Source organism: Rhinolophus ferrumequinum, chromosome 18, assembly GCF_004115265.2.
Source record: "Rhinolophus ferrumequinum isolate MPI-CBG mRhiFer1 chromosome 18, mRhiFer1_v1.p, whole genome shotgun sequence".
Classification (NCBI taxonomy): Eukaryota; Metazoa; Chordata; class Mammalia; order Chiroptera; family Rhinolophidae; genus Rhinolophus; species Rhinolophus ferrumequinum.
In genome coordinates, this window is record NC_046301.1 from 35,934,304 (window position 1) to 35,947,920 (window position 13,617).

The following is a 13,617-nucleotide window of genomic DNA, read 5'->3' on the forward strand; positions in this document are numbered from 1 at the left end:
GTTATTAGAGTAAAAATCCTAAATCCCTTTAATAGTCAACGATACTCTCCTGTGCTTTTCCCTTGCTTATTGACACCATACATTTCATTCTACCTATTCTCACTTCTCCCATCTTAAAACCTGCCAAGCTCTCTCTTTTTCATAGTCCTCTTCCCCTTTCTTCTTTCCTGTGAGTTCTTTGCATGGCTGCTTTTTTCTTTTCTTTTCTGTCCCTATTCTTCAACTTTTATCCCATTTCTGAAGTCCTCTTTATAGCAGAGCTCTTCAAAGTGCCATCTACTTACAATTCCAATTCCTCTCCTTTCAACCAAGCTACTTCAACCAAGCTTTTTTTCCCCCAACTACTCCATGAAAACTGTTCTTTTCAGAGTTATCGAAGACCTTTATGTTATAGTTAGCTATCCTAATTTTATGAATCCGCAGCATTTGCCGTACTGGATTATTATCTACACTCACCAATTTCTTGAAACCCTTTCTTCACTTTTATGCAGTCTATTAAAAGTAAACCTCTTCTATTATTTTTAATATAATAGAATATTATTATTTTTAAGGAACTAATCACATACTGTAATTATTTTCTTCATTTAAGCATCTTTTGCCTGTGTTCCCTTTTATAACATAAACTTTTAAAATAAGCTCATCTGACTTGTACTGCATGTTATGTATTCCTTAACAGTAGCACTGATTTTATTCATAAAAAATCGTCATTAAATAGATAGATGAATCTGAGGGCAGACACAACTGATGTGAGATCTTTTAGATGGTGGGACTGGAGATAATTTAGAGCACCTCTGAGGTAAAGATTATCGCCAGTGTGACGGCGATAGAGGTAGTAGAGAGATGTAAATTTTATAGAAGATGGAAAAAAATCCCTGCCACATTATCTTAAATGGGAGGAAAAGTTATATGCAGACCAGAAACACAAGAATCGGCTAATCTTGTCTTTAAAAAATCAGTTCCCTATTGATAGTCATTTTGGCTGTACAAACTGAATATTACCTAATTTGCAAGTACTTGCTTTCATGGCACTGGTACACAAAAATTTGTATCAATGAGTATTTAGTTAACACTGAAAGTTTATATGACTTATACCCCATACTATTTGAGATTGTTTACTGTCTATTACTATTAGGTACCTATATGCTAAAGGAATTATTAACAAACAGTCTAAAGACTCAGACTTCAATAGATAATATTCTATTTTTTGCTTTCCTATATTTTTAAGGTTTACCACAAATTATTGCTTTCAAAAAGAAAGTGTCAGTTGCCTACTTAATATACATATGATAAATTCAAACAAAATTGCTTAGAAATACTTTCTCTACTTTTAATCCATAAGTGCTATATTTATCTTAGGATGTGTTTTCTATTCTCTTCAATTAAATTTATAGAAAAAAATTTAATTTATATTTTATCTTCTTTTGGTACTCTCCCAAATTATTGCTCAATTTTTAGGTTTCCTTTTTTTTTTTACATTTTTCTCAAATAAAAATTTTATATACATATAATTTATGTTTTTTTATTTTTATATTCCCTAAAACTATAGTTTAATTCCTATTTAAAAAGGCAATTATAGATATTTTTATTATTAATATTAATTGCCTCGTTCATTTATTCCCTGGAAGTCTTTTTTTAAGCAGCATCATCATCATCTCTTTGTGGTATAACCTTTTTTTCTCTCATGAAGCCCTCAATTGGATAGAATACCTTAAATCTGCCTTATCATGCAATATTATTATGCCATTGAAAATTATTTTTTATATCTTACAGAATATACAGTGGGGGAGGTTATTAAATTAGATCCTGGAGGATCTCCAAGAAGAGTTTGGGGGAAAAGCCCTACAGATTCTGTTCTAAAGATACTTGGAGAAGCTGAAATACAACTTCAGACTGAACTATTGGAAAACACAACCTTTAAAAGTGGTAAGCAGAAACTATACCTTTTTTGCCCTATTCTAGAAGTAATATTAAAAATTAAATTGTACTTTTAAGATGTTTCTACATAAATTAATTATTTGTAACAGATTATTTTTTGTTATAATAATTTTCTAGTTAGATGGAGATTAGTTTTATTTTCAGGGTAACTGTTTCAAATGGTAGTCTTGAGTTTTGATCTGATATAACCTGGATGGGAACAAAAACTAAAAGGAAATGTGTTTGGGAGAGGCAGAAATGTAGAATAGTTAGAACGATGTTTTACATGAATAAAGATAGAGGAGCATTACATTGAGATGAATGGTGTATGTTTTAAGTGGATTCAGTAATTAGGTTGATGAAAAGACTCAAAGATAACTGTAGTAAGTATGACAAATTATCCTAGGACTGGGGAGGATGAATTCTTGTGAGGAAAACATTTATGACCCATGAGTGTTGTGGGTCTTGGTATTACAGATATGCATAAAAAAGTGTCTGTGTATAAAACGAGTGTTTGCAGATTTAACAGCTTATTCAAATGAAGAGGAAGTTAAATATAGTATTTTTTTATGTTGTGTCTAGGCACAAATATGTGTATTTTGTAGTCTAAAGGTCCCACGTATATTCATTCCCATTAGAACTATGACTAAAAACATCAGATTCTGATTCCTCTTAAGTAAAGATTGTATTGCTTATATGTGTCATTTGGGCTATGGTAATACTTAGGCAATGTGAAAGCGGGGCTTTCCTTCTCCAGATTATATGATCCATCTGCATAGAATTGGAACTGAGAAGTATTTTGTTTTATGATTTGTCTTTTTTTTTTAATTGTTTGCCAGCTATTTATCGAACACTTACTAGCTGTGTAAACTGTTACATGTTAGGTGGTAAAACCACAACGAGTTAAAGATCATCCTTCCTCTCAGAAGACAGACAAATGGAAACAAATAAGTGATAATATCACATGAAAAGGGAAAGAATGAAATTATGCACAGAGCTACAAGGTAGTGCACAGATATTTAAGTAGTTAACTTCATTTTGGATAGTTAAAGCTTCCCAGAGTTGTCATCTGCTCTCTTTTAATATTTCCCTTAAATACGTTTACTTAGAAGAATACGCTCTGTGCTGGGATTTTAAGACAAACAAGTCACAGTTCCTACCATCAAGGATATCACATGTGTCAGAGTCTGTGATAGAAGTGGTGTGTGTGAAATGCCATGGAGCCACAGTTGAGGAGGCTTTATGTTGTCAATACTGTGCAGTTTCGTTAAAGATAACGTGGCCCTTTGGGGTCAGGGAAAGCCACATAAAGCAAGTGATTTGGGGGAGGTAAGGTTGAGAATGAAATTCCACGCAATATGCAATTCCCCATATGAAAAGGCACAAAGGTTATTTAATGTGTATGTGGGAGTAGCTACATGTTGTGGAAAGGGAATGGGCTTTGGTTCCAATTCTGGTTCCATCACTTTCCCAGAAACCATGCGCAAGTTCCTCTGACTTGGACATTCAGTTTCTACATGTATAGAATGGAAATAATATTATCAGGGATTGTTTTGTGGATTAAATGACAAACATAAAGGACTTGCGGTGTTCTTTAGTCTTCCAATCCTTATACCAATGTCTCTTTCATCATTTTGATTGTCTTAAGCTCTTTTTATAATAGACGCCTTAGGAAGGGCTCACGTGAACAGTATGACCAGAGATTTTGCACATTCATAACAGTTTGTCTGAAGACTTTATTCTTGAAGGTCAATTTGACTGAATATAAATTTGTTGCTTACATTTCCTTTCCTTGAATGTCTTTATAACTCCATTGTATTCTGGCGTAAAGCATAACTGTGAGAAAGTCTGATGACAAACTTATTATCTTATAAATGACTTGATCTTTTTATTTGGATGCTCAAAGGATATCTTTCTTTATCCTTAAAGTCCAATAGTTTTCTTAAAATGCATTTTGGTGTTCAGTTTATTTTTCTAGTACATGTTGTATTTTTTTTTAATTCTTTTAATAGACTTTTGTTATAAAGTAGTTTTGGGTTCATGGCAAAATTGAGCAGAAAGTATAGTTTCCATGTACTCCTTCCTTTCGTGTAAGCACAGCTGCCCAGCCATCGACATCCTCCTACCCCAAGAGCGGTGCGTTTGTTACAATCGATGAACCACCATTGGCACATTATTATCACCCAAAATTCATCGTTTACATTAGGATCCATTCTTGGTGTTGCACTTTCTATGGATTTATATAATGACACGTATCCACCCAGGTATCGTACAGAATAGTTTACTGCCCCCAAAAACCCCTATGTTCTACCTATTTATCCCTCACTCCCACCAAACTCCTAGCAACCACTGATCTTTATACTGTTTCCGTGGTTTTTGTTTTTGCGGAATATCTTATAGTTGGAATTAAACAGTACATACCCTTCTCAGACTGGCTTCTTTTACGTAGCAATATGCATTTAAGATTCCTCCATGTCTTTTCTCATAGCATAATAGCTCATTTGTTTTTAGTGCTGAATAAGAACACATGGCATGGATGTACCATAGTTTGTTTATATAGGTTGCACACCTATTGAAGGACATCTTGGTTGTTTCCAAATTTTGGCAATTACAAGTAAAACTGCTAGAAACATCTGTGTACAGGTGTTTTTCTGGACATAGCATTTTAGCTCATTTGACTGAGTATTAAGGAGTGGGATTGCTAGATCGTGTGGTAAGAGTATGTTTAGTTTTATAAGAAACTGCAAAACTGTCTAACAAAGTGGCTGTACCATTTTGCATTCCCATCAGAAATGAAAGAGTTCCTGATGCTCCACATCTGCAAAAGCATTTGTTGTTGTCAACATTTTGCATTTTAGCCATTGTAATAGATGTGTGATGGTATCTCATGCTTTTAATTTGCAATTCCCTAAAGCACGTGATGTGGAGCATCTTTTCATATGCTTATTTGCCATCTGCATATCTTCTTTGGTGAGGTTTCTGTTCAGATATTTTGACCAATTTTTAATTGGGTTGTTTTCTTACTGTTGAGTTTTAAGAATTCCTTGTGTATTTCGGTTAACAGTCCTTCATGTGTTTGTCTTTTGCAAATAATTTCTCCCAGCCTATGGCTTATCTTCTCATTTTCTCGACTGTGTCTTTCACAGAGCAAACATTTTTAATTTTAATTTATTCTCTTTTTAACAGATCGTGCCTTTCGTGTTCTGTCTAAAAAGTCCTTGCCAGATCCAAGGCCATCTGGATTTTCTCCTGTAGTATCTTCTAGGAGTTTTATAGTTTTGAGTTTAACATTTAGGTCTGTGATCGATTTTGAGTTTTTTTTGGTTAAGTGTATAGGGTCTGTTTCTCGATTTATATATATATTTTTTGTTCATAAATGTCCAGTTGTTCCAGCACCACATTTTGTAAAGACTATGTTTTCTCCATTGAATTGCCTTTGCTCCTTTGTTAAAGATCAGTTGACTGTACTTATGTGGTGTATTTCTGAGCTCTATTCTGTTCCATTGATCTATTTATTTATTTCAGTACCGCACTGTCTTGATTACTGTAGCTTTTAGTAATCTTGAAGTTGGGTAGTATCAGTCCTCCAACTTTGTTCCTCTCCTTTAATACTGTGTTGGCATTTCTGGGTCTCTTGCCGCTTCACATAAACTTTAGAATCAGTGTGTCAATATCCACAAAATAGCTTGCTTGGATTTTGATTGGATTGTGTTGAATCCGTAGATCAAATTGGGAAGAACTAGCATCTTGACAATATTGACTCTTCCTAGCCATGAACATGGAAAATCTCTCCATTTACTTAGTTGTTCTTTGATATTTTTCATCAGAGTTTTGTAGTTCTCCTCATTGTGGTGTATTTTTTTAATATGTGGTTTCCAGATACCGCCCCAGTCCCCAATTTTAGGAGAGTGTTCGTGAGTTATGGTTTTCTGTTTTTTTCCTTTAAGTCTACTTCAGGGATTTCTATGAGTATTTTGGATCTTTTTTGCCTTTTCTTTCTGCCCTTTCTCTTGAATCCTTTCTGTCGCTTTTTTTTTTTAATTTTTTTCTCCTGTTCACCTTCCATGTCTCTTAAGACGTTGTATGTTTTGTTTATATGATGTGTGTTTGTTCTATAATCTTTATTTCTAAGATTTTTTTCTAGTCTTTCCTGAGCTCTGTCAGCTGCCTCATCCTGATTATTTTCTTGTTGTAATTTATGTTGTTCTATTATATCATGTTCTTCATTTTTCTAGTTGATTTTTAAATTGTAGGTTACTAATTTTAATTTGTTTTGTGGGTTTTCTTAATCTGTTGCAGTGGTTCTCAAACAAGGGTGATTTTGCCAAGAAAGGACACTTGGCATAGACGGAAGACGTTTTTGGTTGTCACCTGGGAGGGGTACTAGGAGTATCTAGTGGATAGAGGCCAGAGAAGCTGCTATGTCTTCTACAATGCATACTGTAACAAGTGCTTCCCAAAGCAAATTACCTGACCCAATAGGGCCAAAGTTGGGAAATCCCAGTCTGCGGGGGGCACATCGTTCTACTTCTATTTTTTTCTTATAATGATTTTGTACAGAATTCAGTAATAACCCTATTATATTACTTATTTGCACGTGAACTTAGATTTGCTAAACGTTCAAGAGGGAACAGTGAGTCAAAACAGCTTTTCTAACTTCAGAGCTTAGAGCTTCCTCTTCTATTACTTACACGACATTTTTTAGAATTATGGCCTTGTAGTTTCTGAGCTCTTCTGGCCCTGTCGCTTTCCCCCATTTTTCTCTTTCCTTTGTTTCTATTATCCCTGCACAGATCAATTTGGATTCTCTTTCCAGCAGTTTCTCCTCAATGTGGTACTTTGTTCTAGAAGGAAACATCAGTTGGTTAGTGTTGAGAATTCTTAGGGCCTATAGTACCATAACCCTTAGCTATTAACCCCTTCAGTTTACTTGCAAATTGGAATTTGTAAAAAACGATTCCTATTTCTGCTGCTCTTCTGAAATTGACCCATCATGCTTGCTGGTGAATACCTACAGGCTGTTGTGGGATTCTCCCGATCTGGAGCATGTCAGGTGCTCTCTTGTTTCCCCCTGCTTTTCTTGTGCACAGATGCTATTATTACCTGAGTCTGGAGATTGTCAGTGATTTTTTTCCCCCATTCACATGTACTTCAGGGTTTGTGAGGATACTTTTCACCTAGATTTGGTTTAGATGTTAGTCATGGGTATTTAATTTTGCTATCCTGATTTTGTCTGTGGTTTTAGAGGGACTCAGGAAGAATTTATAAAAAACCAAAACTATTTCTTTGCTTTCTTCCTAGAATTTCTCTATTTGTCTTTAAATATTTGATCCATTGATGTGCTGTAAAATTTTTTTCTCACATTTGACTGTTTTCTTCCTTTCTAACTGTATAGAAACCCCTCCACCCACTGCCAGGGAAAATAATTTATGAGATGTGTTTGTCTATAATTTTCCTTTTTTGTAAGGTGCTTATGGTGTTTTGGTATCAAGGTTTTGCTGGCCTTATAAAACAAGTCGGGAAATAGTATCTGTTTTCTGGAAAAGTTGTGAAAGATTAATATTATTTTCTCCTTGAGTATTTGGAAGAATTCGCCTGTGAAGCCATCTGCACTTTGAGTTTTCTCTGGGAAGATTTAAATTATGGATTCAATTATGTTGTAATTCCTTTTGGATCTTTAGATTATTTGCAAGTATTTTGCATTAATTTTGTAACATTTTGATGTTTTTCTAGTTATCTTTCAAATTTTGTTGTAGTCATAGAACATCATACTGTGCATGATCTCAGTCCTTCGAAATTTTTGAGACTTGCTTTATTGCCCAATTTATGGTCTGGTAAATGTTTCATATTCACTTGAAAAGAAGGCGTATTTCGTAGTTACTGAGCATAGTTGTATGTATGTATATTCTGTGTCATTTTGTGTAATCATAATGGTTAAATCTTCCATAATTTTACTGATTATTTTTTCTGCTTGTTCCATCAGCTACTGAGAAAAGAGTGTTAAAATCTCCACTTGTTTGTGGATTTGTCATTTTGTTATTTTAATTCTATCACTTTTGCTGTTTATTTTTTAAAGCTAAATTATTTAGTGCATGGCAATTTGGATTGTTGCATTGATTGTTTTGATTGTTGCATTGACCCTTTTATTATTATATGTCTGTGTTTATCTCTAGTATCATTACATCCTTTAAAGTCTACTTTATTTCATATAGCTATACCACTGAACATTCTTTTGGTTAATGTTTTCTTGGTATATTTTCTTCTGTATTTTTTCCTCTCAGTTTTTCTGACCCCTTATGTTTCAGTGTGTCTCTTATCTCAAATCCCTTCCAACAATCTTTGTCTTTAAATCTGAATGTTTATTTATCTATAATATAATTATGGTATGGTTTGATTTTTAGACTATGTACAATCTTGCTATTCGTTTTTTGTTTGTCCCATGTGTTCTTTGTTTCTTTATTCTTTTATTCCTTTCAGTCTTTTAATTTTTCCGTTTGTTTTAATCAAACATTTCATTTTTTTCTTGTATTTGTTTGTAGTTATATATTTTTCATTTACCCTTTTGTTGTGGTCCTATAGATTACAATTTGTGTCCTTGTTTAATTTTACCATAATGCTCATTTAAGTCGACCTTAATTTAGTATTTATAGTCCTTAAACTATGCCTGTTTTTTTAACAATATTACTCCTTTATCCCCCTCTATCCCTTTATACTACTGTTATTATATATTTTATTTTCATATATCTTATACAGCTCATGAACCATTATTATGCTAAGCAATTAATATTAATTTATACTTACATTTGATTCTTTACAGTGCTCCTTATTCCTGAAGTTGCATACTTCCATTTGGTATATATTTCCTTTAGTCTAAAGAACTTTCTTTAGTATTTCCTATAGTGAAGATCTGCTGTTTATAAATTCTCTCAGCTTTTGTTTGTCTAAAATGGTCTTTATTTCACCCTCCAGCTTTATTGAATTATGATTGAAAGATAAAAAATGTTATATATTTAAGGTGTACAACGTGGTGTTTTGATGTAAGTATACCTTGTGTAATGATTTCCATAATCAAGCCAATTAACATGCATCACCTCATACCGTGTTTTGCCGTGTATAATGCACACTTTTTTGCCCAAATTTGTGAGGGAAAAATAAGGATGCGCATTATACATGGGTAGTACTAATTCCATATCCATATAAATATTTTTAATTCTTTCATTTATGCTTATGAGTTAAAAGTGTAACTCTAGAAATCAAGAACAATATCCATATGCAAAATAATACCCTGAAATACAATAATCGGTTTTGTTGAACTTACAATGAACTTGCAACAACAAAGAGTTCTTGGCCTTCTATGATACGTAAATATGGTAAATTTGTTACCCGTACATAAAATTTCTTGTACCATAATATGTTTAAAAAAATGAATGCTAAAATTCCTTTACAATGTCAAAAATAAGTACCTAAGTGTAAACAAATAAAAATTTGAATTAAAAATTAAAACAAAGGATTTTTTCCCTGAAAGTTTGGGCCAAAAACATGGGTGGCAAAATATGGTACTTTCAGGTTTTGTGTGTGTATGTGTCTGTGTGTGTGTGTGTATTGAGAACACTTAAGATTTACTCTTACGGAATTTCAAGTATACTATGCATTATTAACTATAGTTAACCATGCTGTACATTAGATCTCTAGATCTTACTCATAACTGAAAGTTTATTCCCTTTACCAACATCTCCCCCTTTACCAACATCTTCCCAGCCCCTGGCAACCACCATTCTGCTCTGTTTTTCTGAGTTCTACTTATTTAGATTCCACATATACATGATATCATGCAAAGTTTGTCTTTCTGTATCTGGCTTACTCACTTAGCATACTGCCCTCTAAGAATGTCCTTCTTTCTTGAGGTTGAATAATATTTTATTATATATATCACATTTTCTTTATCCATTCATCTGTGATGACACTTTGTTTGTTTCCATGTCTTGGCTACTGTGAATAATGCTACAGTGAACATGGGGTGCAGATATCTCTTCAAGCTGCTGATTTCATTTCCTTTAGATATATACCCAGAATGGGATTGCTGGATCATTTGCTAATTTTATTTTTAGTATTTTGAGGAACCTCCATACTGTTTTCCATTGTGTCTGCACCAATTTACATTCCTACCACCAATGCACAACTTTTCTCCATATCCTCACCAGTATTTGTTATTACTTGTCTTTTTGATAATAGCTATATTAATAGAAGTGAGATGATCTCTTATTGTGGTTTTGTTTTTGCATTTCCCTAAATAATAGTGATGTTCACCACCTTTTCATATACCTGTTGGCCATTTGTACGTCTCTTTTGAGAAATGTCTATTCAGTTCCTTTGCCCCTTTTTAAATTGCTATAATTAATTATAGCAAATTAATTCTAATTTGCCCATTTTTTGTGCTATTGAGTTGCATGAGTTCCTTTTATATTTTGGATATTTAACCTCTTGTCAGATACATTCTTTGCAAATATTTTCTTCTGTTCCATCGATGTCCTTTTCATTTTGTTTATTATTTCATTTGCTGTGGAGAACTTTTAGTTTGTTGTAGTCTCACTTTATTTTTTCTTTTGTTGCCTGTATTTTTGGTATCACATCCAAAAATTCCTTGCCAAGATGTAGTATATTCTGTTTTTTGACTTGCCTATTCAAGTATCTTGCCTGTTGTTCCACTGTGTTGTTTTACTTTTGGTTTCTAGGAATTTTTTTGTATATTCTGGATAGAAGCCCTTTTTTAATTGTATGTGTTGTAAATATATTTTGTCTTTCAGTGGCTTGTCCTCTTAAACTTGTCCTTAAAAATGGCAATGATAAAAGACTGAATAAATTGGGCTATAATAAAATTAGCAATTTCTGTTCTTCAAAGAAATGTCATTCAGTGGAATGTTGAATAGGAGTGTCATGTTCTTGATTCATGGAAGTAAATGTATTATATTAACTCGAATCTCTTTCAAAAATACCCATTAGCAGATTAAGGAATTCCCTTCTAGTCTTGTGTTTTTGAAGAGTTGTTGAATTTTATCAGATCCTTTTCCCGAATCAATTGAGATGAGTGTATGATTTTTCTGCTTTATTAATGTGGCAAATAGCTTTGATTGATTTTCAAATGTTAAAGGGACCTTGTCAGTATTTTCAGTATTTTTTTAATTGTTGCCAGTCTTATAAGTTAAGTATTTCATTGATTTTATTTGTGATTCTCTGATTGTGAATTTCATCATGTCATATTCTTTTGGCCATTTTGATTTGCTTCTCTGTAAATTATTTTTATATTCTGTGTCCTTTCTGTATTGCATTGCCTATCTTTTTCTTGTGAATTTTTAATCTGATGTAGATAACCTTTATTTGGTATGTCATCACAGGTTTTTCCACACTCTGCTGCACTTATTTTTATGCTGTTTTTGGACATGCAGGTTTTTTTTTTAATTTTCATACTATTATGTTTTTTCTTTACATCTTCTGAATTTTCCTTATTAGATGGAAAATTTTCCCAAATCTTTAAATTAAATAGGTAACAGACACATTTATGCATGTGTGCGCGCACGTGCACACACACACACACACATATACACACATGTAAGATCATTAATTGGAATTCTAAAATATTTTTCTTGGTTATTTTTAGGCAATTATTATTTCAAATGAATTTTAAGTTCATTTTATCTAACTGGGTGTTATAATTAGAATTGTTTTAATTTATATATTGGTTTTTGGAGAATTATTTTTATGCTATTAAATTCAAGAATTTAAGTATATTCTTTTTATTTGTACCAATTTTTTGTGTTTGTCGGTAACATTTTGTTTTCTTCATTTAAGTTCTAAAACTTTTTTTGGTAAATTCATTGTAATACAATGTGGATTTTTATCTTTAAAATGGGTGATATATTATTTACATTTCCTTTTCTAAGTTGCTATGTCTAGTTAAAATGAAGCTGTTCTTTCTATGTAAAATTTTATATGCAGACTCCTTACTGAATTATTTTACTAAATCTTTTAGGTGTTTTTCCTTGACATCTTAGATCTTCCAGATGTTCAGATTATATCATCAGTAAGAAGAAATAGTTTTTTGTCTAATATTTATATAGATTTTTTTTTCTTCTTACTATATTTGGTAGACCCTGGAAAGCAATCTTTAATAGTAAGGATGCTACCCTGGCATCCTTGTGCCTGATTTTGGTAGATGTGATTTTTATAGCATAAAAGTAAGGCCGAAGGAGCAAAAACAGATGTGACCCTACCGTAATCAGTTTGTTGATAGGCTTGGTGAAGGGAAGATATTCCAAAACATGAGCATCACTACAGTTTTGTTATCTGTTGACTAGAAAGAAGTAAGGTAAAACAACTAACAAATACCTAAACACAACTTTTTTTCCTAAGGAAATTAACTGAACCAGGGGCAGTTCCTGCTAACCCAGTGTTTTATAGTGGTAGACCACAGGCAACACAAAGGACCTAGAAATCATTGTGTATAATTAAAATCGAGACCAATGAGCAAGGTTCTCTGTTTTTCTCCAATCTTTCAGCCATGTGTATACAGACGTAGTAGGCAGAAAATTGAATTTATGAAGGATTGGGATTTTGCCACAGGAGTACAGTGCGGTGAGGAAGTATGTAAGAGAATGATTATGATGATGGACTTTAGTTGAATTTTAATTGGGGTGGTAGGGAAAGAACACATGGTAGGATCAGTGCATTGTAGGTCCTGCTAGAGTAACATTTTTTAGAGTTGGGGTAGTAGAGGGAGATAACTGGAAAAATAGGATGTTAAATACTAGAAGGTGGAGTATTTAACATTGAACATTTTGAGGAGCTGCAATTAATGACAAGGTCTCTAAGGTATAATCATTGGAGTGACTGAGGTATGGTGAATGTCAGATCATTGGAGAGGAACTGGAAGTCCATATATTGGAAGGGTTCTTGGTGTAGATATAGAAATCAACCTAACTAGGGAAGGCAGTATTAGGGAAGGAACATCTGACGGTGAGCTAGGAAGTTAACATCTTCAAGGAATAAATGGGAGTGACCTCTTGGGATCTTGTAGATAACTTCAATAAGTTGTTCTGAGGTAAATCCATTCTTCCTGGTATCAGTTTAAGTATGGAGAGTTTGTCATAATGAGACGTAACTAGCAATTACCAGAAATAAAAACGGTTAATAATTTTAAAATTACCATTCTGACACATATGTATTAGTTTCAAAAAAAAGGGGAAAAATAGTAAACCATAGGTTAACTACCCTAGAAATCATGTATAATTAAAATGAAATTTGGCTATCATATACCTTAATCATTTATTAATTTCTAATATGTCACAGCTTAACCAATAATTACCTGTTTTAAGAACGCACTTTTTGTACTTTGTTCTAAATGCTGTTACAAGTAAAATTCAAGTCTCTGTGAAAACATAACATGATTTCTCATTTTTGTTTTTTCAGATATTTCTCCTGAAGGGGAGAACTACAAACCCTTAATTAGTGGAGAAGAAAAAGTAAAATGTGTTTCACTTGAAATGAACCCATCAGCTACTGTTGTTTCTTCTGTTGATAGAAACAGTCCAAAGTTTAGTGAGGCATCTCCACAGATGTCATTGAAACCAGAAGAAAATTTGGATGGTATGTTTTAGTGAGTCAAAAGGAGTTATATTTAATTTAATGATACTTTTAATTGTTTCTTTA

General features: G+C 32.9%; 1 protein-coding gene across 5 annotated transcripts in view; it reads left to right on the forward strand.

Annotated features, from left to right (window-relative positions):
* Nucleotides 1-13,617, forward strand: part of NEK1 (NIMA related kinase 1) — a 129,377-nt gene that overhangs the window by 93,303 nt on the left and 22,457 nt on the right. For all 5 annotated transcript variants that reach the window (XM_033135050.1, XM_033135052.1, XM_033135047.1 and 2 more), the window contains 2 exons: nucleotides 1,771-1,923; nucleotides 13,378-13,554. In XM_033135050.1, coding sequence (XP_032990941.1) covers nucleotides 1,771-1,923; nucleotides 13,378-13,554 — 330 coding nt within the window. The remainder of the gene's footprint in view (nucleotides 1-1,770; nucleotides 1,924-13,377; nucleotides 13,555-13,617) is intronic.